This window comes from Lepidochelys olivacea (assembly GCF_965140295.1).
Source record: "Lepidochelys olivacea isolate rLepOli2 genome assembly, chromosome: 6".
Classification (NCBI taxonomy): domain Eukaryota; kingdom Metazoa; phylum Chordata; order Testudines; family Cheloniidae; genus Lepidochelys; species Lepidochelys olivacea.
The window spans coordinates 105,699,248-105,726,165 of record NC_140416.1 but is presented as its reverse complement, the minus strand read 5'-3'; the positions used below and the strand labels follow the sequence as shown (position 1 = coordinate 105,726,165).

Here is a 26,918-nt window from a genome sequence, read left to right as displayed (position 1 = left end):
AGGGTATCTACATGTAGGTAAACCTCCTTGTATTTAGAAAGTATGCAGCAAAGGAGCGTTCAGCCCATGTATTGATTGGTGGGGATCACTGTCAGTCAAAGCAGAGGAAAGATTTGTTGTGTCTTATAGCTGGTTAGGCAGCATTCCTAACATGTCTGACAAACTGTCATGGAATGTAGCAGCTAGGATCTCTGGTATGGTTTTTTTCTGTGAACAATTAGTGTCCTGCATGTGAACTTCTGGGTGTGTCTTGAGGAAGCAGTATTTGTTTAAGAATTATAATTACGACTTCAGCATTGCGTCCTCTTGCATTTGTGTGGGAAGAATTCCACAATTATGCAGAGTTTTGGTTTAAGTAGGTAGATTAACTCTTCTGTTTTATTGGGAGAGGGAAAAAAATTCTAATCCCTTGCTTTAAAATAGTGATATGCATTTAAATACAATATTGGTAGTTTACCTCCTGTCTCTTGGAGGGTATCAAATATACTCTAGGGGCAATCCAAGGTATTGTAAGCCAATAAATCCTATTTCTGCACCCAGTAAACTGGTTGAAACAATAATTAAAGGTAGAATTATAAACACCAGATCACAATATGATAGGCATTTCTTCTACAAAGGAAAATTATGGATCGGAATAGAATTTTTTAAACATGTCAGTAAAATCTTGTATAAAGGAAAACTAATTAATATTGATGTAAACTTTCAAAGGCCTTTGAAAAAGCCTATTCCAAGAGGCAATTAAGAAGTCATGAAGAGAAAGGCGAAGTACTGTCTGTTGATCAAAAAGTGGCTAGGAGACAAAACAGAGTAGGAATAAATGGCAAATTTCCAACATGGCAAAAGATTAACAGCAGGGTGCCACAAGATTCTTTACTAGAACTGATTTTTAATAATTTTATTAATAATTTTATTAATGATATGGAAAAGGGTATGAGCAGTGAGGTGGTAAAACTTGCAGATGGCACAGGCTAATTAGATTAGTCAAGATTGGAAGACTGAGGAGCTTGAGAGGGACCTAACCAAGCTGGGTGAATGGGCAACACTATGGTACATTAAATTAATTGCTGATACATGTATAGCATAATAATCTCAACTACTTATACATCGAACTGGATTTTAAATTAACTTAATCAGCTCAGGAAAAAGACCTTCTTCATTGTGGACAGCTCAATGAAACCCTCTGCTCAATGTGCAGAAGCAGTCAAAAAAAAAACAACACAATGTTTGCATGCTTAAGAAACGAGGGCAAGAATTATACAGAATATATCAGTATATGAAACAATGGTATGCCCTCAGCTGGAATTTTGCTTTCAGTTCTAGTCATCCCTTCTCAGCAAGTATATTGCACAATTAGATGAGATTCAGAGATTAAAAACATGAACAATTCAGAGTATGAGAAAATTCTTATTTGAAGAGTCAAAAGACTGGAATAGTTTGCCTTACTGTGCAGGTGCAGAGGAGTGGAGACGTGATAGAAATATATAAAATAATGAGTGTTCTAGAAAAGGCAGATTGTGAGCGGCTGTTCAGCCTGTCTCCTAACACAAGAACAAGGGGACGTTCCATGAAATTGGAAGGTGACAAATTCAAAATTGATTTTAAAAAAAATGTTTTAAGTTTTCAGACAGTGAATAATTAACCCATGAAACTCATTGCCCCAAGATACCATTTAAGATCCAGATTTTAGCAAGATTCAAATGTAGACATTCTACATTCAAATGTAGATATTTTTATGACTAAGAATACCCAGTTAGAGCAAATACAGTAAATCCCAAACAGGATTTCATCTGTAAACAGAAGAAAATGAAAAAGGGCAAATAGCAAAAATGAAGGTGCTGGACACTGTCTCTTTCTAGCCTTGGCCATTGTTGTCTTCAGCTCCTCTCTTCTCCTTCTCTCGTCGCTCTTGGTAATTGCTAAATCCTACCAGTTTTATTCTCTCTCTGACCTCTCTAAAATCTGTCCGCTCCACTCCATTCTCCTTCAAAGTTAATTTCTCAGTGAGGTGAATATAGGATATACCTAACAATGTTGCTGTTGTTTGTATGAAGATAGTTTTGTGCAATAATAATAATACATAGCCTTCCTTACAAGTGGTGACAACTGCAGCAGAAAGGACTAGGTTTTCTTAATGAAAATCTGGGCAAATTCTTGATGCGACTTAATTAGACCTAAGGGACCTGTTTATGGGTTGATTGTGTGCGTCATCATCTTGTCCTGCTGCTCACAGCTTGTCACTCCCCTTGTCATGTCCCACCATTACCTTCTGCATAAGGCTCTGCACAAGTCTCCTCCTGCTTGCACCTCCGCTAGTCTTTAAGGCCGATTTTTTTTCGTAATATTTGTATGTAATATTGATATAAGTGCTTATGGCCCTTCCATATCAACTGTTTATAGTGTAATCCCCATTTGACAGATGTTATACCATCAAATAATTATGTTGTTCTAGATCAACAAGCATGCCTTCTCTGGAGGTAAAGATACTATTGAAGAACACCGGAAGTATGGGGGTAACTGTGAGGTTGATGTCTCTTACATGTATCTTACCTTCTTCCTTGAAGATGATGACAAACTTGAAAAAATGAAGCAGGTAAGGAGCCAACTTAAAGATCATTACTATTTATCTTTTCATGGGGAGGGACCCAGCTACAATCAAGGCCTCCTGTTTGAACCTCCTATGGAATATATCCATGATATAATGCTGTATCCTCCCTTTATAAGGGTTTCTCTATTCTAGTTCAACTCTGCAAATGATCAAGATTTGTGTGTGATGGTTGTGGCTTTCTCTCCTCACATGTACCACTTTCTTTTTCTTTTTAAAAAGTGGGGAAAGACAACCCCCTATATTTTCATGAGGTCTTGTGTAGGAGGATCTCTTCCCTCCCTCTACCCCTTTTTAAATTATGCTACTTTGTTTGGCTTTTCTTTATATGTGTTCATGAAGTTTTAAGTATATTGTGCATATTAACCCTACTTGTGTAGTGTGCAATGTCTCTAAACCCTTTGTAGCTTTTAAAGCTAGTGTTGGGAACACTGGGGCATGGCCACTAGGTAACTCGAGGGGATGGAAGACCACGAGTGTCGATGAAGCCCCCTCGCACTAGGCCCCGGTGTCCTTGCCCCCCCCCCCCCCCCCCGCCTGGAGGCACTCGCAGCAGCTCTGCGTGCTAGGCCCAAGTGTCCTTGGCCCCCCCGCCTGGAGGCACACACAGCAGTTATGCTGAAAGTCTGCAACAGTATGTTGCAAAGTCAGACTGCCTAAAACTAAGCAAGGCCAAACAAAAAAAATATTAAAAAAAAATGCTGAATAAAGCAGCTTTATGTATAGTTTAACAAATAATACAGAGAATCAGGGAACTAGCTGGGAACTAAATTGGCTGGCTATATAAATACTTAAAGCAGCTTGCTATTAAATAAATATGCTAAAAAAATATATATATAAAAGCCTGTGTAATTTCCTGCTTTGTTGTACAGAATTTAAAATTCAAATCTCCCTGTACCTTTTTGAAGCTTCAAATAAACTTTTCTGCTTCTCCACCCCGTTGTAATTATTGGGTGCAGCACACCGGGTAACAAACCAACTCAAGCTGTTGTTCAGCCTCTCGGCACTGGGTGCCGGCAACACTAGTGAGAAGTTTATTTCATATGCTGATAGTCGTGATGGACTAACTCAACTTTTGACATGTTTATATTTATATACAATGAAGTCCACACAAAAGATCTCACTAATATAAGTAATTTCCCTCTAAAACCTATCTAGCAAGAACTCCTCATCCTGGGATTGGTGGCAGGGTAAGGGTCGTACGGGTCATTGATGGGTCTAAGCAGCACATGTGTTCTTTGGAAAGCAGTACTTTCACTCGCTACTGAAAGCAACTGGACCAAGACTAGTTTGTTGACTTTCCCCACTCAGAATAGCTGTTAGAAAGATCAGGAGCTGCCAATTCCTCTTTATCTCTCCCCACCCAACTTTCCCTGAACAGGGAAGGAAGCAGAGTTGAGGAAGTTGTTGATCCTTTTGGAATACTGCAGCCAAGTCCTTGTGTGTTCCAGGAGCACAGTGGGACACGCTGGCTGAGTGGTTTCCTGAAAATCTCCTAGCACTGCATCAGCAACAGCACAGCTCTCCTAGGGCCAGTGCACGCGTAGACCTTCTGCTAGGATTTTTGCCACCACGCTGTCTCAGAGCCAGGTTAGAAAACACGGTGGCAAAAATACTTCAGCCAGCCTAGCACAAATGGAACTGGGCCAGTTGTAGTGAGATAGTCGGAGGCTTTCAAAAAATGGTCATTGAGGAGATCTCCCCTCAAGCGGCGACCTGTCCCGGCTGCTCCTAGATGGAGGCACGGCAGGCAGCTCCGTGCACTTCCCCCGACCCTGCCCTGAGCACTAGCTCCGCAGCTCCCATTGGCTGGGAACTGTGACCAATTGGAGCTGTGGGGGCAGCGCGTGGGGGCAGAGGCAGCACGCAGAGCCGCCTGCCACACCTCTGCCTAGGAGCAGCCGGAACAGGTCGCTGCTTGCGTGGAGCCACCCGAGATGAGCGCCCCCCAGGATCCGGCACCCTGCACCCCCTCCCGTGCTCCTACCTGCTGCACCGAGCCCTCTCCTGCACCCAAACTCCCTCCCAGAGCCCGTGCCCCAACCCCTCACTGCCTCCTGCACCCAAACTCCCTCCCTTTTAGTTAACGAGCATTTTTCACTTACTGGCACCCCCGCCTCTCCCCTCCTCCCCCCACAATTTCCCCAACTTGCCAGATAAAACAGCTTTTACTGTAACTGGATTTTCAAGTTAAAACTCTGCTCACTTAGTTTAGTCACATAAGCATGTTCAATAAAAAAAACTTGCTGTACTGTGTTGATAAACCCTTTAAAAATCAGTGAGTGATGTTGCAGATTACACTACCAGTGTGATATCAGGTGGTCTTCTGGCATATATAATTTTAGTATACGTGCAAATCTTTATTTGCCAGGAGCTGTGCTCTTAAAGAGATTCTGCTCAACATTGAGGCTCTTTTCCATATTACTGGATTAGTTTTTAACAACTGACACTTTCTTGGCAGGCTTACGCAAGCGGAGCACTGCTCACAGGAGAGCTAAAGAAGGTGCTTATTGAAACACTGCAGCCCTTGATAGCAGCTCATCAGCAGAGACGCAAACAGATCACAGATGAAATGGTGAAACAATTTATGACTCCACGGAAACTGGCATTCGATTTTTAATAATGTAGATGTAATTTATCAATAGATAGGAAATAGACTGAATTGTTTTCTGTTGTATGTCATCACTCCTTAATTATGCAAAGGCTGCAATCAGTGCTTTATGAATGTTGCTTTTAACAAGTTATTTTCAGTGTACAATTAGTGACTATTTGGAAGAATTGTTAAGATATTATTCAGATCTGTATTTAAAAAACCAAAACTTGTTAGGCGAGGTATCAGTTTCATTGTAACAGAAATGTCAGAGCTGCCAGATTCTATGGCGAACCATGTTAACAGAGGACCCTATTACTGTATTTAAGTTGAAAATACTAAAATATAATAAAATTTCTATTGTAATGCCAAAGTCTAACTTATAAATTGTTCTAGATATGCTAGTAAGAGTCCATATCTCAAAAAGAAATGAAATTCTTAGTAGATCCAACTTTTTTTTATCTGTGGTGCTCAGCTTAATGGACTGGGTTATAATGGTGGCTGCTCAGGGACATATTGCACATACATAGTAGGTGAGTTTTAGAGGGTAAATTGTACAGGAATATGTTCCAGATGTTAAATGGATAAGGAGAATACACATCTCTGTTGCTAAAGCAGAGAACTGGGAGTCACGCTGACTCTGCCACAGCCTTTTGGCAAGTCATAGAACCTCCTCTCCCTTCATTTCCACATCTGTAACAATGGAGTGGTAATACTTACCTCCCCAAGGTAAGTGTTCACTAATGTTTGTAAAGTTGGGCCAAGTTCACTAATGTTTGTAAAGTTTTTATCCTCAAATGGAAGACACTATAGAAGTGCGAATTACTTTTCCGTTACCGGAATCTAAAATGCCTCAGATTATGCTAAGAAACCTCCTATGCTAAGGTATTTCTTTTTAAGTTGTGCATTTGTTACAAAATCTACTTCCTTGAAATACCCCATAAACTATTTCCATCTCCAATTTCTTTAAGCAACAGACCATTACAATCTGTAGTGCAACACATGCAGTAGCCATACAAACAAGCAACTGACATTTTTGATAGTGCTGAAAACGTTATTCGTTAGACTGGATCTAAAGTATAACAATGTATGTGTATTTATAACTCATACCTGTCTGGATGATAGAATTGGAAATACAGTTGAGCAGCTGAAGAAGTGTGTTTTACCCATGAAAGCTTATGTCCCAATAAATCTGTTAGTCTTTAAGGTGCCACTAGACTCCCTGTTGTTTTTGTGGATACAGACTATCATGGCTACCCCTCTGATACTTGATAGAAAATAGTGTTATGTTGTAATATTTGACATTCATTTAAAGTGAAATGAAAGTAGCTAGGACTGTTTGTAAGATTCCATCCATTAGAGGTTGATTCAATAAACTGTGTATGTGGTAAGAAAGGTGATAGGCAGTTTGAACCCCTGAAAAATCAATTTGCCAGGCCTTCTATACGATAGAACCAGGGTACATGCAAACCAAAGTCTGTGGTGTTTGTACAGTGAACAGTGCCCTAGTAGTCCTTTCCCTATGTAAAGGTACACTCCCAACTTTTTTCATACCTTACTAGACAGAGGAGTACAAAATCTATCTTTTGTAGTCAATACATTTCTTTTACTGTTTATCTTTACCAGTGAGTTTGTATGAAGTGTCCGGTGAATCTGCTCAGGTTTGCAAAGGCTGGTGTATATCCACTTTCCATTGATGAAGTGGTGAACCAATTAATAAATTTGCACTGCTAGTCTTGAGCAGTGCAAGACGCTATTTTCCTGAGATACAGTACTGGGAGCTGGGGGGGATTCAGCCCTGGTGCCTTTCTCTGTGTGATTCATGAGTGGCTCTGGGAGCATTCGTGCAATCTAGCTGGCTGTGGGGTTGCCACATGCGGTTGTGCTGAGTGAAAACAGCACCTGGAGGGGTTTGCTGTTGGTCACTAGCCAAGCATTGTGAGAGACAGCCCAGGCTGGAGAGAGTTCAGGGAGCACAGCGGTCCCACAGCCTCAGGCTGCGCCCCGTGGATCCTGTCACAGTGGGTTATTGTGGGAAGGGAGGGAGATGTTTAATGGCTGAACTTAATATCTGATCCAAACCCCATTGCAGTCAAAGAGAGCTTTTCCATTAACTTTAAATGGGTCTTGAATCAGGCCCTTAATGCATAAGAACATGAAGGACTAATTCAATAATCCTGCTTAGAGCTAGCAGACACTGCACAATTTCTCCCTTCCCATCCTCCGAATTCTGCCAATGCACTCGGGTCCTTCAGTCTCACAATTTGGCACAACTGGCGGCAGCTGCTGCTGAGGAGTATGTTGAATGGTTTTTTAGTATGACACGGACACGTCCACCTGGGACCAGGGGTTAATTAGGAAACTTGTTAAAGTTGGGATCTTGCTACCACTTGTTTAAACTTCATTATTTATGTGCTGAAAACTATTGACCTCTCACCCCTGACCTGATTTTGGGAGGTTTATGCCTAAAATCAAACTAAGAAGCTTAAAAATGTTGATAATAAAAATAAATAAAGCTGTAATGCAAGTAGGGGAAATAAAGTGTATAAGTATTTGTAAAAGTATGAGGTGTAATCCATTAGCATCAAGCCTAAATAGTTAACGTAAGTGCTTTTGACCTAGGGTTATAAGAGTTAGCAAAACAGGCTATAAAACAAAGTGCTTAGTTTTTTCTCCTAAAATATGGTGGCCTGATGTCACAGATAAAATCTCACTGGGTTTAGTACACTGAAGTCAACTTTACCAACAGCTACCCATTTATATAGTCCATCACATCACCATAGTATCCGAGCACCACCAAGTATTTAAAAATTAAATCTCTATCTATCTTCCTTCCCAGGCTGCAGGCAAACTAACTTGACTTCCATCCTCTCCTATTTAAAGACGTTAAAGTATTTCCCTGTACGAGAAAGGTGAAATACTATGCCTCTGTACGTGAGACGTTAACTGTTTGATTAATGTGGACTTTTTAATGGTGACCTTTCTAGCTTCCCACAATCCAACTTTAACCATGTTTGATCCACACTCTCAATATTGCAGGGTATTATGGGTTTATGGATATTTTTCTAATTTCTTTAAAGAACTTCCAATGCAAATTTCTTCTGTTTGTGCAGATTTCCCAGGCAGTGCAGCAATATGTCCTAATTTGTTTCAACAAACTTACATTACTGTAGGAGGAACAGGAACAGTGTGTGCAATTCTGTAACTTTTAACTCAGATGTACAGAATTATTTTGTATTTAAGTATCTAAAATCCAGCTGGAGATTACTAGAAAGGAATGTGAAAACAGAATGAATTAAACATGTTTGCTGATATAATGCTTTAATAAAGTACTGCAGTAATTTCTTACAAAAAAATGTTTCTGAAAACTGAAGTTTACATATAACAACAGCAAGATTAATATTTCCCGAACAAGACTGACAAACTCAAATTTCCACTGGAAAATGTCACTCAACAAATCCCAGAGGTCAGGGGAGAACAGAATCTTCAAAAGTTTCAGTAAAATCCTTGAGAGCTTTTGTCAGATAATGATCAACTGACAAACTTTACATTGACTTGCTGGTAGTTTGTTCGTCTCAGTATAATAAAAATATGGATCAAGTTGACATAAGTCTGCGTTTAATTTCTTCTTTCAGCTCCCGGTACTTAACAAGGGCATCTACTTTCATATCACACTTCTTTTATCCCCTGTCCCTGTTCTTGCAAAGACTGGATCAGTCACTCATAGATACTGCTTGTCCAAACTCTGCAAGGCCTGAAGTTGCCCCCAAAAGTTTGGATCCTCTATAGTTCCTGTGAATTAAGGATTCCTCCAAGAGATTTTGCTCACTGCATACTGCCAGGTGGACCTGAGCTCAGAGTTAGTCTCCAGCACCCCATAACAGGGCAGTAAAGCTAGAGAGCTATCTACAGATGAACTATGTGGGGGCAGTTAAAGGTATGAAAGCTATCAAAGCTATTGCCACAGTGTCTCAGTAGGTTTGGTATAACAAGAGGAACTCAAAAATGGAAATATGGCTCTCCAGCAATGAAGGGTGGTTCAGAATGACAAATACTCCTTGTGACTAGCCTCGCTAAATTGCCTCACTTCTTAGTGTGATGCACCCTGGAAACCACATGGCAATAGCTGAGAACATTGCCTCAGAAACAGGAAGTAAAAGGCAAGACAAAAAATATATGCCACAGACTGGCCCCTCTATCACAACACTGCTTTAAGTGTAAAGCCATTCACTTCATGGTACAAAAGAGACTTGTTTACACAGAAAGCTGCAGTTTCTGGCAAAAAGTGTTTGGTAATCAGCATGGCAAATGTGTTGTCTTCCTTGTGCTGACTGGCCTTCAGCCTGGATAATTTATCAGAAGAAATAGTTCTCTGATAATTAAAGTTGCAATTAATAGCTCATGGTCAAGGCAACATTAAGCAAAGCAGAACAGTCAATTCCTGGATCCCAGCATTCACACATCAAAAACACTTTGCTTGGTGTATTTGCATTTTACCTGTGTCTGTGGTACATACATAGTGTACAGTGTTAGACTTACAGCAAAAGTGGGCTTGTTTGTTTGTTGTTTTATTAATCACGCATGTGAAGTGAAGACCAGTTTTTATTTTGCTAGGCAACAGAGAGGAGAGACACTGAGTGTCCAGGGCCCCTGTTGTCCCAGGGAGGACAGCAGGGTGCCTGCTGACAAGGAGGGGCAGTGTCAGAGAGCAAGGAGGGCGGCAGAGTCAAATGACTGGTAAGTGCAAGCCCAGGAAGAATAACTAGCTGCACCAATAGCAAGGGAGATGCCTGCCCCTGGGAGCCCTGAAAGGGGAGGGAGGAGCTATGTTGGAGCAGTCTGGAGCCAGCCACAAAAAGGGCAGAACTCGCAGTGTGGGGAGCTGGTGAATCCAGTCTCTAAGGACCTGGATGCAAAATCCCTCAGTTTAGCCCCTTCTTCGAGGCAACTCCCAGTTTAGAGGTCTTTGTTGGGAAAAATTCTGCCTATTAACCTGTGGAGGAGCTTAGTGCCTTATCCCAAGTGTGAGTCTGTTGGGCTGCACTAAGCCAAGTTGCTAATTGCTGCTACAGACAATATCGCGGTCAAGGACCCCTATAAAATGCGCGTACCAACCGGCCGCTAATTTTACATTTGCTGTATCAGGTCACATGACTGGGGACATTGACGGATATTATCAGTGTGGGCACCGGTGACCCTGAGAGTAGTGTTTTACCCTGTTATATTTACTTCCTGTTTAATCTAATTACTGTGTTGAATATATTGTGTGTGTTTGTGTTATTTCTTGGGAGTTGGCAAGTAAGTGGGGGTTACCCATGGTTAGAATTTTACTTCCAAGCTGCCCTGGTGACCCTGCCCTGCCAGGAAGAAGCAAGCGGGGTGGAGGCACCGCCAAATAAATTCATATGGGAATACAGAAGTTACATCCTACTGAGCTGAGGCAGGATCCAGAAAAACACAGGCCTGTCCATCAAAACCCATAAGGGTATTTCCACTAAAACAGGTAACCAGGTGAAGAGAGGTGCTACACAAGTTAGATCAAGTTTGTACAAAAGTAGGAGACAACTTGACAAGACAACTAAATGGACGAAATGTATTAGTAATCAGCTACTTCTCTCCAATTCTGTATATCACGCCCCCATAAGTCTACTGATTTCACCCAAGACCTCCATTGGTGGACTGTTGTTTGAGTGTTCTGTTATATGAAAAGTCTTCTCAAAGGAAGCAGCCACCTTAGAACCGAGTGATGTAATATGCTTTTACTTCATAAGATGGTCTGCAAGTCTCATTACACCTTCATATGTTACGAACACCACCATGTTCACTGGAAAAGCACGAATGCAGTTTAATCCAAGTCCTTTGAAAAGAACTCTTATTCCTTCTTCTTTCACACTTACTCGGATGCAGTGTATGAGTCCTCTGTATTTGCATTGTCCCAAGTTATCTACTTGCAGCCGTGATTTAATTACATCCATAGGAGTAGCTACGGCCCACCCAAACACGCCAGCAGAGCCACCAGAAATAAGCACAGTCAATATGTCTGCAAAAAGAGAACCAATAGTAGGAGTAATTAACCAGAGCATGGTAATGATATAGTAGTAAGCATTTCCAGAGAGACTTTTTCCAGCTACTCGTTCAAATCTAACACTGTGAACAGTTTTAGGAGAAGGGGAAAAACTGCAGAAAGAGACTGTTTTACTAAAAATTAGTTTTGTACAGCGTGACTGACCTCACAACAGTCCAAATCAGAAGTAACGCCACTGATGTCGTAGCATTACAACCGTATAAGTGAGCTCAGAGTCTCTTCATGCGGACTTTTCATTAACTTCAACTAGAGTTCTAGCAACCTCAGCCAGTCTACTGGATTTGTCATGCCATATCAGACCATTCTAGGGGGTTGTATTGTTCCCATCACTACAGTATGCAAGTCCATTTACACTGTATAACCATTCAAACAGCACTCTTGACACACCATCAAGTTTCAGATGCTGCCTCCAGGTGTGACCAGTGCTTGACCTTATGCTGAAATAAAGTGAAACAAATCTACAATGAACCTGACCATTTATGCAATTCAGGAAGGGGAAGAAGGAATTCCTTTCTGCCCAAAGACAAAGTTGTGTTCTTAACAAAACTGTGCCTTGTAACGTCTTTCTCTAGATCGCAATCCTGCTACCCTGTAATGCCTGTAGCAGTAAATTCTGCAGGATATCTAGCACCTGTATATTCTATATAGTTCCAATGTTTCCAATATTTTAAATGTGCTACCTTTTGATTTCACAGCATATTGATTTTTTCATATAGCAACAAGACAGGTGGCTCGGGCCACCTTACCTATTTTCATGTGGCGTTTGTTTTTGAGACACTATAGTTAAGGCTGAGCTGGAGCCTGCCACTATAGGGTGATGAATGCCCTCAACTGAAGGTGTTCAGCTCCTCTGCAGCTGGAGCCCACCACCTGTTTCCAATTGCTTATATAACTGTCTCACCAAAAATAATCTTTGCTGAAACTGCTCACAGAAGGGCTTAGCCCAAGTGGGAGGCATTTTGTAGCCATCTTGGGGTTACTGGCCTATTAGGAAACTTAAGACTTTTTTTGTTTCTGTGTCTGGGATAGTTCAAAGGCCTTTGTTTTCAAACTGCAGCCTGGGCACGTCGCACTTGCAGTGCTGCGGGCTGTGGAATGCTTGGTCTGTCTCACTTGCTGGAATTCTTCCCCATCGCTATCTGAAGAGGAGGTGCCTGGCTTGAGAACGAAGCATTCCAAGTGTACAGAAGAGATTGCTATGCATGGAATAATTACCGCCTAATGAAGTTGGTCTGATTTCACAATCCAAGCAGTGTTGAGGGCAACACCACCCAGATGGGAAATTGCTTAAGGAAGACTCATATCCTGCAAGAAGTGGTGGATATGATACACTAGCTGGCCCTCCTCTCTCTAAAACCCCAATTTTTCAAGGGACTGAGGGCCTGCCACTCTCTCTGATTGAATTAAATCCTTTGTTAAAGGGTTTATTCAAATGAGAGTTGAGGCCACTCAGCACCTCATACGATTAACCCCTTAGTACAGAACCAGTTCCCCATGTATTACTGCAGGACACTGTGCTACCATAAATTGAATGGTTCCAACCCCTGGCAGTCATTAAAAACTGCACGGCATATTATCTAAGAGTAGCGGTGTCATCCCCAACATGTTTAGTCAAATTTCAGTTCCATTCTTCTTATAGTAAGTAGCCTCTGCATCTTCAAATAAATATGACAATCTTTGCTTCTTATCCTAAACGACTTTAGTCAGATTGTTTTGCATTTTTAAAACTGTGTCCTGTTTCATCCCAGAGGTAGCTGCATTTCATAGAATATCAGGGTTGGAAGGGACCTCAGGAGGTCATCTAGTCCAACCCCCTGCTCAAAGCAGAACCAATCCCCAACTAAATCATCCCAGCCAGGGCTTTGTCAAGCCTGACCTTAAAAACTTCTAAGGAAGGAGATTCCACCACCTCCCTAGGTAACCCATTCCAGTGCTTCACCACCCTCCTAGTGAAAAAGTTTTTCCTAATATCCAACGTAGACCTCCCCCACTGCAACTTGAAGCAATTTATTCTTAAGCAATGTGATTCCTATTGACTGGGAAACCTGTTTTGGGTAACCACTACATGTCACTTATTCAAGGAATCCCACCCTACTTTGCTTAGCTTGCAGGGTCTAATTAAAGGGTGATCAAAACTATACTGAAAGACTTGTTGATACTTTAAAATAGTCACCTCGTACAGATTTCACTATGTATAGTTTGTGCATTCAGTAAGTAAATCATTTTGGGAGCCACTTGGATGAATGGTACTATGTAAATGCAATAATTGTAAGCTTTGTGGTTGAAAACCAATGCACAACAGCCTATAATAAGGACCTTTTATGAGTCAAAATTTCCAAGGAGATAGATAAAAGGAATGTATACTCAAAATATACCTTCCCTGTTAATGCAATATAAATGAAGCTATTTTTGTAGGCAATCCTGAACTGTTTTCTCCACATACCTGGTTTATTTTTTCCAGCTGGAGTAAACCAATCACACAGGATATTATAGGTTAGGAAATACGTTGCAAATGAGTGGCAGTCCCTGCACAGTAATGCAGAACAACCTTTGTACAGACCCCCAAAACCTTCCTCTTTTGCTATCATCCTCAGACAATGCACAGGTCCTTGATACTTCGGCTTGGGGAGATGAGGAGCCGTAACTGAGTAATGTGATTGCTTCTGAGTTTGCATTCGAACTTTAGCTATTTCGGTAGGCGATATTAGCACCACCTGGGAAATTAAAAGAAAATATAACTTTTAAACTTTCACAGTGTTTGGATTAACATCATTATCCTTCCTGAGCCAATGAATCACTCACACTTGACTTTTCCAGGTAACAGTAGCAGTTTTACAGCCTAAGGCTAGCCAGTCCCAGCCGCCTCCAATTCAACTGAGCATGCTCTGAATCATCACAGAGCAATTGCAAGACTAAAGTTTGGAGCTGCCTAATCGTGAGTTAGGAGCACACAGTGGAATGAGAGGCAGGCAAAAGCGGTGCACTGAGGCATAGGAGAATAGGAACAAGCAGTCAGGCCATTAGGGAAGAAAGGAGGGAATCCTAAGCTAACAATACATTATACCAGTCCTAGTACATGTGTCAGTGGGCTGGAACCACTGTCATAAACAATACTAGAAATTAAACTGAGATGAGAAATCTTTGCTATTTGATTTGCCTGAATTAATCTGGGCATTAAATTGCTCTATACAATGTGATCTGCTATGAAAAATTATCTACTGAATGGTCCACCAGATGGGGCAAGGAAACATATACATGTAACTCGTGATAAGTGTTTTTTGAATACTTTAAACTTCTTCTCTAAAATAAAAACAATGTCAGGTGCCCAGCGATACTGAGCCAAACCAAACCAGCATGTGGGCACAACAGAGGAAGAGTAGAACTACTTTTTTTTTTTTTTAATTCTGTTGCAAGATTCCAAAGGGTTATTATAAACAGTGGGTTCCAATGACCTTCCTATAAGGACTGAACAAAAGCTATTCACTCTCTTTCCAGCCTCACATATATGGAACTGGGACCTTTCTTTGTGGTCTTTTTTGTGATTTACCTACCCGAACAGCACCAGTAGCACATCCAGCAAGAGAAATATCCACCTTTGATGGCTTCACATCTGAAGTGCCATATCTTAATCTGCAGATGTTATAAAGGAAGTTTCTGTATGCTCCAAATGAAAAAGAAGAAACAAGCGACACTGTGGAGACTGACAGTGACATGCCTTTGTAAAATCCCCATGCCTAGTTTGAAAGAGAGAGAGAGAGAAAGAATGGATTAGAAAGGAAATAGCCTGTACTTATGCAAGTGCCCTATCCAGTCTGCTCTGAAATGCAATCCATTCACTGTAGAGTCACCCTCAGCCTGCAGTTAGCTTTCTTAACAATTTAACAATAAAATTAAGTTCAACCTAAGTCTTCTCCCCAGGGCTGGCTGTTTGTACAGTCCCCATTCAGGGTTGGCCAGTCCAGACCCTCGGTTTTCTTTGGTCACTTCTGAGATCTCTCCTCCCTTCTACCTAGAGTGGAATTGATGGGCTGCTTGCAATGTGAATCAGCAAGACACACTTAGCAGTTCATCACCTGCTAACAAGTGGGTTCACAGGATCATTATTCCGGTTGTTACACTCGCTTTTATGATACATGTAATGTATTAAACTAGATGTGCTTACTTTCTCTGCTTTGTATGTTTCTCGAATGCAGTGCCAAATTCCATTATAGCTCCTCTCCGTCTGAATTCTCACCTTTCAACAAAGGACATCATATTCAGAAAATATTAATGAATACATTAATACCATACCATTTTATTTGCAGTAGAATCTTGTTCTCAAGCAGACAGCAGATACTATCAGATATTAATTATAGAATATATTTGCATAAAGAATGTGAAAGAAAAATTTAAAGCATTCAGTTATATCACTAAAAGAAAAGGAGTACTTGTGGCACCTTAGAGACTAACCAATTTATTTGAGCATAAGCTTTCGTGAGCTACAGCTCACTTCATCGGATGCATACTGTGGAAACTGCAGAAGACATTATATACACAGAGACCATGAAACAAATACCTCCTCCCACCCCACTCTCCTGCTGGTAATAGCTTATCAAAGTGATCACTCTCCTTACAATGTGTATGATAATCAAGTTGGGCCATTTCCAGCACAAATCCAGGTTTTCTCACCCCCCACCCCCATACACACACAAACTCACTCTCCCCCCAACCTGAAGCAAATACTCACCAACAACCACATACCACACAACAGAACCACTAACCCAGGAACCTATCCTTGCAACAAAGTCCGTTGCCAACTGTGCCCACATATCTATTCAGGGGACACCATAACAGGACCTAATAACATCAGCCACACTATCAGAGGCTCGTTCACCTGCACATCCACCAATGTGATATATGCCATCATGTGCCAGCAATGCCATGTACATTGGTCAAACTGGACAGTCTCTACATAAAAGAATAAATGGACACAAATCAGATGTCAAGAATTATAACATTCATAAAACAGTCGGAGAACACTTCAATCTCTCTGGTCACGCAATTACAGACATGAAGGTTGTTATCTTAAAACAAAAAAACTTCAAATCCAGACTCCAGCGAGAAACTGCTGAATTGGAATTCATTTGCAAATTGGATACTATTAATTTAGGCTTAAATAGAGACTGGGAGTGGCTAAGTCATTATGCAAGGTAGCCTATTTCCCCTTGTTTTTTCCTCCCCCCCCCCCCCCAGATGTTCTGGTTAAACTTGGATTTATGCTGGAAATGGCCCACTTTGATTATCATGCACATTGTAAGGAGAGTGGTCAGTTTGGATGAGCTATTACCAGCAGGAGAGTGAGTTCGTGTGTGTATGGGGGTGGCAGGTGAGAAAAACCTGGATTTGTGCTGGAAATGGCCCACCTTGATTATCATACACATTGTAAGGAGAGTGATCACTTTAGATAAGCTATTACCAGCAGGAGAGTGGGGTGGGAGGAGGTATTGTTTCATGGTCTCTGTGTATATGATGTCTTCTGCAGTTTCCACAGTATGCATCCGATGAAGTGACCTGTAGCTCACGAAAGCTTATGCTCAAATAAATTGGTTAGTCTCTAAGGTGCCACAAGTACTCCTTTTCTTTTTGCGAATACAGACTAACACGGCTGTTACTCTGAAACCAGTTATATCACTGATTTACCAAATGGGGAGAAATGTAGAGGAACAGGCAAGAGCAAAAAATTAAGTTTTAGAAGTAAAGTTAAAACAAATACCTTTACTGTATCCAGTGGGTAACCCACAACAGCACTTAAGCCACCTGAAACAGATATTTTATTAAACAAGGTTAAGAATGTACATAATTACAGGACCAATTTCCTTATGCAAAGGAAGTCATTAAATGAATTTCAGTGAAATTCAATTCCAGAAAGTCAAGTTGTTTTTGATACCATATTTCTAATTTGTAGGTAACCAGAAAGTCTAAGCCAAAGATCAAGTTGCAAAAAAGAGAGCTGAGAGAAATCAAAAGAAAAACTTTGGAGTGGCAAAGGAAACATCCCAGAGGTAACAGAAGCATAATGCAAGCCAGGTTTATAAACGAAAAAGTAACAAGTGTTGCCATGCACAGTGCTAATGTCATGGGTTGTGGGCTGCCCTGTTGACATTGGACTTTAGTTGTGTCTGGAGTTTTAACAGCACATGTCAAGAAAATAGTTGATTGTTTCCTACTCCCCTGCTTTTTGCATGTCCTTTCTCATCTTAGACTGTAAGCTTTCTGGGGCAAGAATCAAGCCTTCATACATAGCACACTGTGGCTCCACTTCATTGGCAACATCTAGGCCTCTAGATGTTACTGAATAACCCCTACTGGAGCCTCTAGATTCTACTGTAGCAGAAGTAGTAAGTAATAACGAATGAAGCCATTCAGATATTAACCGAGGTTTGCAGGCTACAGGTTCCAGCCAGCAATACGCCATCTTGATCTAAGCAGAGGTAGCCAGTGATTTCATTCTATAACTTCATAGGGCAATGTTGGAGCACATTTTGGGCACTCTTCAAGAGCTACATATGAAGCCCTAGACTAGACTACTCAATGGGAGTTAAGGGCACCCAACACCTTCCAGGATTGAGCCCATAAAGCAATAGTCACATTTGTGTGTTTTACATGTGCAGTGAACAAATACACTACACTGCAAAGAAAGGTGAACAAAAACAAAGGATTAATGCTTAACCAGGAAACACCCCTTGAAAAGGAGCCAAGCTGATTTTAGAATCCCTGCACTGTGATGTGATGCAATGTCAGGGCAGTAATGCTGTGTACAACATAGAACACAAGCCAAATGTCTGCTTTGCAAATCAACATGGCAGAGCTGACCTTAGGCTAAACTGCCCTTGTTGTTTCACCTTTGGCAAGCTTAAAGTGTCACCCCACTGTGACAGTACTGAGGAGGACGAATGATGGGGTATGCCCAAAGTCGAATGATGGGGTATGCCCAAAGTCAGGCTGGTCAACAAAGCTCGTCTGGACACAAGCTGACCTTTATTACCATGGTGTGACAGCAAAGACTGCTTTTAACATTCAACAGGGATTTATCTGCCCCAAATATAGACACACGGGAACATTTCTAGATCTTAAAATAGTCACTAGAGATGGAAGCTCCATCATTCTAGGAGGCAAAGTTGCTGTCACAATTTGGGAGGGTGGGCAGTGACAAGACACACCGTTTTCATGTAGGTTTCTTTACTTAACAAAAACAAATAGATTTTCATTACTGTCATTATGGCCACCATATTTCTCAGCCAATGGTTCTAAATGTCTCACTCCTCTGTTAAATGACACTACATTAATGCAAAGTATTTTTTGATATTACAGCTGACCTAATGGCTAACTTCTGGTTAATACATGAACTGCAAGTGACCTCAAAGGAAATCTGGCTCAGTAACAATGGAGCCTTAACAAGGGGACATTTATAGCGGCCAGTCCTGTTGTTTTGAAAGCAGATTTAGTTGTCTTAATGTATTGTATAAGCCCTTTCAGGGAGCAGGGAAATTACACAGATCTGTTTCCTGGAGGTTTGTTGGATCATATTAAAGAAGTTCTGTATTAAAATCACAAATGAGTTTGATTCCCCAGAGTTTAAATTCCAGGGTATTACTAATTAAGAGGTCTCTTGGTTTTTGGTACTGTTTCTCTCCCTCTATGTGTGAAACTTGCAAGCTGCTAACTGTGTTAGTACATTCTAAGACAGAGTCTATTCTCAAAGCAATTCACAGAGAGAGAGACTCAAAGCAATACTCTAACAACAGAAACAGTACCCAGAGACTCCCCGCCCTTTTGTTGTATTAACAATTGTGATTAAAATAGAGATAGAGGATGTATGTGGATGGATGCTTGGTGTGGATAATAACTGAATGATCAGGGAGGTGCCAGCCTAAGAATCCAGTGTCCATCGGCTGAAGAAGGAGTCAAGTGGAAATAACCAGAGGACCCCGCCCCCGGAGGGCAGACTGGAATCCACCCAACAGCCTCAAGAATGGGAGAACCAAAGAACAAGATAACATCTTGGAGCCGTCAGGAATGTGCTATCTGCTGATTGATTCAGCAACAGCATGATGAAGCAATTCCCATAGACTGGCATAGAAAGAAATTCCTATAAAAATGGACTCTAGAAAGTGAGAACTTTGGGGTCTGATTCTGCAAACCAACTTCCAGGAGCATCAGATGAGCATCTGACAGGCCCTGCTCCCTCCTCATGTCCAGGCCACCTGGCCAGTGACTTGGCATGAGCAACTCTAAGGCTGGTAACTATGATAACAACCTTGCAGAACCTGTGTGTGTGGGTGTGTATGTGTGTGTGTGTGTTTGTATGAATGAATGTGTGAATAAATAGGAGATTGAATGGAATGTTATAGCTATAACTAACTGCTTACTATGATTCTTTCTGTATTCACAATAAATGTGGTATTTTGCCTTTTTCCCTTTAATAAGATCCTGCTGGTTTTTATTTTATTGGTACAACAGGTTCACCAATTAAAAGGTGTTTGTAATTTAGCTCTTTCACAAAGTTAGTGTTGGGTGCTGTAGTGTTTGCACAAGACACTTTTCACCTGAAATAACAAGGTCGTCTTGGTAACTGACTAGCCCTACTACATGGTGAAGTAAACAGCATCTGTTTGACTGAGTCACCAAGGTTCCCAACAGCTAATCCTGTAGTGCAGCGAATCCTGTAGTGCATTGTAGACAATACTGGACAAGATTTACATGATCCTTGCTCACTTACCAAAAAAAACAAAAAAAAACTATTTTAATTGCTATGCACGGTCCATCCACACTCTCCATCAAATCTGTGCAGTGGGAAAGCTCAATAGGCGGTAACAAATAGGTCAGAAAACACCTTTTTGTATGTAAAAGCTACAGTAAAGTACATTGTGGGAAGGGGAAGGAATATCTAGAGCAGTAAAGAAAAATACACAGGCAAAAGATGGAGTTTAGGGGGAAAAAAGGAGCTTATTCAGTCTAGGTAGCAGAGTGTGCACAGAATGAAAACATGCCCCAGCCAGCCTGGCTTTCCTGCTCACTGACAGAGCCTCCAGCCTTGGCCTCTTGCAAATGTATCCATGGCAGATCACTAAACTGGGGAGAAGGGTTTCCTGGAAAGCAAGGGCATGGCAGTGAGTATGTTACTGTGCCCTTCTGCTGTGCAGACCTCACTCACACCCAGTGTTCCCTCCATGCAGGAGCATGTCCTCAATCAAGGGCAGGATTTGGCTTTATGTGAGTTGCAAGCTTCTCAGTGGTTTAAGGTGGCACTTGTGGCTACTGGAAGACCTTTTAAGAAAGGGATCTTTGTGTGTGGCAGAGCTAAAACGTAGTCTTCTGGCTGCTCCACTGCGTTCAAGAAGGAAGAACTCCCTGCTGCTTTGTGATACATTCTTGGCTCACAGGCAGAGACCAGTGAATTCCTGCCTTCCTTTTGGATTTGGGTTAATATTGGGTATATTTAGCATCTTGATAGGGATTAATCAGCCTTGTCACACATAAAAATATGCCGAATGAAAAAACAGACACATAGACCCTCTTACAGGGCTGTTACTACTACATGTCCCTCTGGATAAAACAGCTTGAGGGACTGACAGAGGAAGTGGCCTGCAAATGTTACGGAGCTAGGGATATACAAGAGACAGCTCTGCATAACACCACCTCCACCCCCCAACAGTCCCTCATGCTGTTCCAAGGCCATGGAACATTCATAAACTCTCTCCTATTTCGCTCCTCTGAGTAACAGCAGCAATGGCAAATACATTGTAAATTAAGCTGAAGTTTAGGTACATATTGTGTTGGTCCTTGACTCCTTCTGCCCTGGGCTAGAATAAGACATAGACACTATTAGTCTGAGAGCTCTTGGCGTTCTGTAATTACATCATAATCTATGCTTTTGTTTTTTAAAAAAAGTATTTTCTAGCCGTCAGGGTTGGTAAGAAAAGCTTGAAAATATTCCCTGACATATAACCAATGCAGTCAGGGCCGGTGCAACCACTAGGCAAACTAGGTGGTTGCCTAGGGCACCAAGTGGTTGGGGGTGCCAAAAAGCGGTGCCCCGGCTCGGCAGGGAGGAGCCGCCTTCTGGAGGCACCGGAGAGCCAGAGTGTCCCGCTTGCGGCGGCGGCAAGCCCCAGCCATGGAGGAGCCAGCGCAGCGCAGGGGGCAGCAGCCCTGCAAAGGCGCCGCCCCTCCTGACCAGGCTGCGGCCTGGCATCCGTCCCTACCCCCCGGGGGCTCCTGCAGGCTGCAGCGGATGCGCCCCCAGGCTCCCCCCTCGCCTAGGGTTACCATATTTCAACAATCAAAAAAAGAGGATGGGGGGAGAGCCCCGCCCTAGACCTGCCCCCATTCACTCCCTCCCACTTCCCACCCCCTAACTGCCTCTCCCAGAACCCCCAACTTCCCCCCCCCTGCTCCTTGTCGCCTGACTTCCCACTCCTGGGACCCCTGCCCCTAACTGCCCCCCAGAACGCCACCTCCTACCTAAGCCTCCCTGTTCCTTGTCCCCTGACTGCCCCCTCCTGAGACTCCCCCCCACCCTAACTTCCCCCCTAGGATCCTACCCCCTACCTGTCCCCGGACCGCCCCAACCCTTACCCACACCCCCGCCCCCAGACAGACCCCCGGGACTCCCACGCCCCATCCAACCACTCCCCGCCACCTGACAGGACCCCCAGAACTCCCAACCCATCTCACCCCCCCCCCCGCTCCCTGACTGCCCCCCGGCCGGGACCCCCCTTACCATGCCCATGCCGGTCAGATGCTGGCTCCACGTGGAGGCAAAACACGCTGCCCGGCTGCCGCACGCACAGCCCCTCCCGCGCAGGGTGCTGAGGCAGCGGGACGGGCAGCGGCAGCAGTGGCTCACACGCCCAGGAGCCGCAGAACCCGAGTGTGGTGAGGAGGGAGCCGGGGGACGGGCCTGCAAATCTGAGCAAGGCCGGGAGCTTTTCCTCAATGCCAGAGTGACTGCTGCCCTGGCCACAAGCCCCAAAGTCTACCAAATTCCAGGTGTGCTTTTTATTCTCCTGAGAAGGGATTATGCACCTAAGGCATGAAGCTTTTACCCATCGGAGGTGTCCAGTCAAGTTTATCAAAGGCTGTGGAAAGCTGCAATGCTGTGAACTACTGTCACTTTCTATAAATAGCCCTGGACAGCGATAGCAGGAGCTGGCTGTACTGTTTACACCCGGGGTCTCAAACACGCAGCCCGCGGGGTTATTTTCTGCCGCCTGCCAGCTCCCTGCGATCCCCCTGCCTCCCCAGTGTTTACCTAGAGCGGCTCCAACCCAGCTGCCTGCCTGCCCTGCCCCCGCGCCGCTCCAGGAAGCGGCTGGGACCTGGGGAAACGGGGGGCCCAGGGGTCTGCGTGTTGCCCTGGCTGCTCCTCCAGGTGCCTCCCCCGAAGCTCCCATTGGCCACGGTTCCCCGTTCCCGGGCCGGACCTGCCCCCCAAATCCCTCCTGCAGCTGAACCCCCTGCCCTGAGCCCCCTGCTACATCCTGCCCCCCTGCCCTAAGCCCCCTGCCGCACCCCTCCTGCACCCCAACCCCCTGCCCTGAGCCCCCTGCCGCATCCCACACCCCTCCTGCACCCCGACCCCCTGCCCTGAGCCCCCTGCCACACCCTGCACCCCCCCGCACCCCCTGGGGGCATGGAGGGGGCGGAGTTGGGGTGTGGATTTCGGGGAAGGGGTTGGAATGGGGGCAGGGACAGGAAGAGGCAGGGCAGGGGCGGGGCCTCATGGAAGGGGTGGAGTGGGGGCGGAGCCAGAGCAGCAGTGGCGGGGAGGACATGGTCAGTGGTGCGGCCCTCAGGCCAATGTACTTGTCCTCATGTGGCCCTCATGGTCATTTGAGTTTGAGACCCCTGGTTTACACAGCAGAACCAAACAAGAGCAGCTCTGTATAGAACACATAAGGGAGGCAGAACCTATAAAAATATTCTGTTCAGTAAGGTGGTGCCTGGCTGCTGTAAATTGGATAGAAGATAAAGAGTGAAATCAAGTTAAGGACCCATCTGGGTTTTAATAATACCTAGCTCTTTTATAGAGCTTTTCATCAGTAGATCTCAAAGCGCATTACAAAGGAGACCAGTATCACTATGCTCATTTTACATATGGGGAAACTGAGTAACAGAGCAGTGAAGTGACTTGCCTAATATCACCCAGTGGCCAAGCCAGGAACAGAACGCAGGTCTTCTGAGTTCCTGTCTTTGTGCCCAATTTGGCTGGTTTTTTGGTTTTTTTGTTTGGGGTTTTTTTTGGATGTACACAGTTATCACAGCAGCTTGTGTTTCCCTGTGCCAGTAGTTCCTGATATGAAACATAGCTGGGGGGCCTGTGAGGATATGGATCGAGAAGAAGCAAACTGTGCAGGTAATCTTCAATGAAAAAATAACATAGTGGAAGACAAATTATAATTATAGTAACACAACTGACTGCAATAGCTATACATGAAATCCTGGCCTTGCTAGCACGAGGCACATAGAGAAGCAACCACCCTGGCTCATGGGTGCTGGGGAAGGAAGATAAGCTCTGAAGAACTCCTTTTGGCTGCTCTGCAAAGGAGCAGTAGAGCATAGGAATTGCTATACCAGGTCAGACCCCTGGTTCAGCTGATCATCTTTATGGACAATTATAGAGTAACCTGCCCATAAGGGAAGTTTTTCTAACCCTGGGCAGCGTGTGGTTGGTTTATATAGCACCAGCTATTGATGGTAGCAGTTGGCAGGGGAGCCAGGACATGTCCACAGCTGACTGGTCACACTTCCCTGAAGGCTACAGAGCAATGTGGACACAGCTTGCCTTCTGCCTAAGAGAACAGTAGGTCTCTATACCTCAGGCAGAAAAGAGCCCTTTCCGTCATCTCCACCCTGGCCTGGGCACCTGCAATATGCAGGCCAGAAAGCAGAGGTGGACCCTCTTATATATGAAGGGATAAGCTTTCTAGCACCTCCAGCCCATGTCCTGATTACTGAAGATCTTTCTGAGTAGTGGACATGTTTACATTGGTTTCATGTTGCCAACGTGTGGTGTCACAAGTGCAGGTATTGTGCATCCTCTGATTTCTCTCAGGCATGTCTCACACTGTGTCACTGTGCACTCAAAGCTTCCCTTGATTCTGATACATTTAGAAGCAACAGCAGTGGGAGGAGCTGTGCAGTAGGTTGTGTGTGTGTGTGTGTGTGTGTGTGTGTGCGTGTGCACATGTGAGGAGCTGCACAATAGTTCTGTGCATGTTTGTGCTTGTAGATAACTTATCACCTTGAATATTTTCAACATAGACATCAGCCAGGATTTTAAGGGGGCTGTGACTCTTTGCTATTCTCCAATAGGAGCCAGGCAGTGTTTTCTCCAAAAAGCGAAAACACATCAAGGTCTTAGGAGTGCAGTTAATTAAACAGAAACGCTGTGTCACCATTTAGTTGTTTTGATGCAAATTGTCTGGGTTTGCAACATATTTGGAAATGTGAAAATACACAAGACAAGACTGCTTCAACTCTTTAACATTTGTCAGAATCAAACACAAGCCATACACCAACTGCAAGGCTCAGAGAAAGTCAACCACAAATGTCTGTTCTCCAAGAAATCTCTAATCTGGAAAACACCCTTCAAAGAGATAATGGCATCATCCGCATCAGACTGGTAATGATGGGCATTGGGCCAATGCCTGACGTCCTTGCACAGACAAAATTCCCACTGACTTACATTCAAACTCTCTAGGGTACTGGACAAAATATCTCAGAGGAACTTGCTTTCTATAGGCATTGCACATCATAGAAAAGCAGTGAGTTTGCCTTAGGTAGCAGCTAGGAGGATTCTGTATGCATAGCAATGTGGTGCATTTAAAATAACCAAAAGTATTTCTGATTACAACCTCAGAGGGATGGCCCACTCCTGCAATGCATCTGCGTAGGGCAGGATCCAACAAGTACTGAGTGCCTTCCATTCCCATTCCCACAGATACACTTACTGCACAGCTGCTGCCCAATGTGGCAGTCAGAACCAAAGCTTAAAGAATCTCTTTCACAGCCTTGCCCCAACTTGTCATTGTCAACCAATGCCCAGGCTCCCCAAACCATCACACAGTCTGAGGTGACTGAGTACAGAGAAGGGAAGGGAACCACAATGAAGGGACTGAATCCATCTCTCCTGCTCCTGCAGTAATTCCGGATCCCACCCAGGGCTCACTGTACCTCCCAATTATCACATAGAGGCAGACCTTAAGTATGTTCTCCTACTTAAAACTCTACATGGGCAATGAGCCTCTCCTGAACTGACCAGCAAAGGGCTGCCAAAGTTCAGAGGATCTGGAAGCCTGGTTGGAATTGTTGGTAGCATATGTCTCAGCCATATGCCAAATTTGTCTGACCCTCGCTAGCAAAGATGACACTACATTTCTCCAGTTCTGATCAATCTTAGCCATTTAGTGCTTTTCTCTTTCAAAATCTCCCAGGTAATTAGACCATACTCTTTGCTGATCACTTGCCGAATTTCATTGTTTAAAACAAAGCAAGCTTTCATATGTACAAGCACTCTGAAAAAATCTAAAACTAAGTGGTGCCTTTTAAAAAAATTGGTAAACAATTTGCTCCCAGATCAACTTCTGCTATGCAACAAGTCTGCGTTGTAATAACTCCTGAAACTGCAAATAAAGATCAACTTAAAGTCATCCAAATGTCACTAATCCAAACCTCCTTGGATAATTGTTGTTAATTGAAACAGTCAGTTCTCCGCACTATTAATTATACTGAAAATGACCTCAGTTCTTCCTACTCTTACTGCCTAGCTGTACTCCTAGGATATCAGATAACTGAAGCTGTACCACACCAGCAGTGTCTGCCAGTATCTGCATTCAATTTGTTCCATCTTCTTGTCTCCTGCTTCCACGTCTGGGTTTTCATGTTGTTTTGCTTAATACTTTTGGAATTAGACTGGGCATTGCAGAGCAATAACTTTAGCTAACCATATGTTTAACTATATTCATTTAACAGCTCTGTAAGTTTGCTGGTTCTTAATTTAGAATAAGTTTAAAAAAAAAGAGATTTCTCAGTAAATCACTGAAAGACCCTCAACTATAGCATTGCCATTTGTGGCATTAGGAGCTGCCTTTAAATTAACAGGAAAAACAGCTTTCATCATACACCATTTTATTTCTTTATTTACCTCCAATGGCTCCAGCAATGAAATCCATCTGCACAAAGTCTGCTGCTTTGACTGCCTGATCAAATGTCGGGATTGTAGAGGAGGCAAGGAGGAAAATTCAGCCTTTCCGTGCACAAGCCAGCTTCAGTCCTTTGGAAATTATATAGTTCGTAATATATTAAGGCTAACCCTGCTAACTCCACCTTCCTCCAGAGGTTATGTACTCTGGGGAAATTTGATGAACTATGCATGTGCAGGGAGAGACAAAGATTGAATTGGTTCCAAGAATATTGTGAATAAATAATCCCATGAAGAGGTGAACCAGAACATTGACCTGAAACCTCTATTCCAGTGCCTTTTACCCTGCAAATCTCTAGGTGACCGGCCTTATAAAACAATGATGATGTTGAACATGGAGCTGCCACATCATCCCTGTTGTATGAATTAACCGCAGGAGATGGTCTCTTCCATAACT

General features: G+C 43.3%; 2 protein-coding genes across 3 annotated transcripts in view; one reads left to right on the top strand and one right to left on the bottom strand.

The window, feature by feature from the left end:
- The window catches only part of WARS1 (tryptophanyl-tRNA synthetase 1), a 30,591-nt gene extending 24,189 nt beyond the window's left edge, over positions 1 to 6,402 (top strand). For both annotated transcript variants that reach the window (XM_084632034.1, XM_084632035.1), the window contains 2 exons: positions 2,450 to 2,590; positions 5,064 to 6,402. In XM_084632034.1, coding sequence (XP_084488160.1) covers positions 2,450 to 2,590; positions 5,064 to 5,222 — 300 coding nt within the window. In that variant the 3' untranslated portion in view covers positions 5,223 to 6,402. The remainder of the gene's footprint in view (positions 1 to 2,449; positions 2,591 to 5,063) is intronic.
- Positions 6,403 to 8,491: 2,089 nt separating this feature from the next.
- SLC25A47 (solute carrier family 25 member 47) lies at positions 8,492 to 26,683 on the bottom strand. Its single transcript, XM_084632039.1, has 6 exons — positions 26,465 to 26,683; positions 17,030 to 17,073; positions 15,440 to 15,511; positions 14,829 to 15,011; positions 13,721 to 13,991; positions 8,492 to 11,232 (listed from the first exon to the last, which is right to left on the bottom strand). The coding sequence occupies exons 1-6, from the start codon at positions 26,490 to 26,492 to the stop codon at positions 10,952 to 10,954; spliced, it is 879 nt and encodes a 292-aa protein (XP_084488165.1). The 5' UTR covers positions 26,493 to 26,683; the 3' UTR covers positions 8,492 to 10,951.
- Between the last annotated feature and the right edge of the window lie 235 nt (positions 26,684 to 26,918).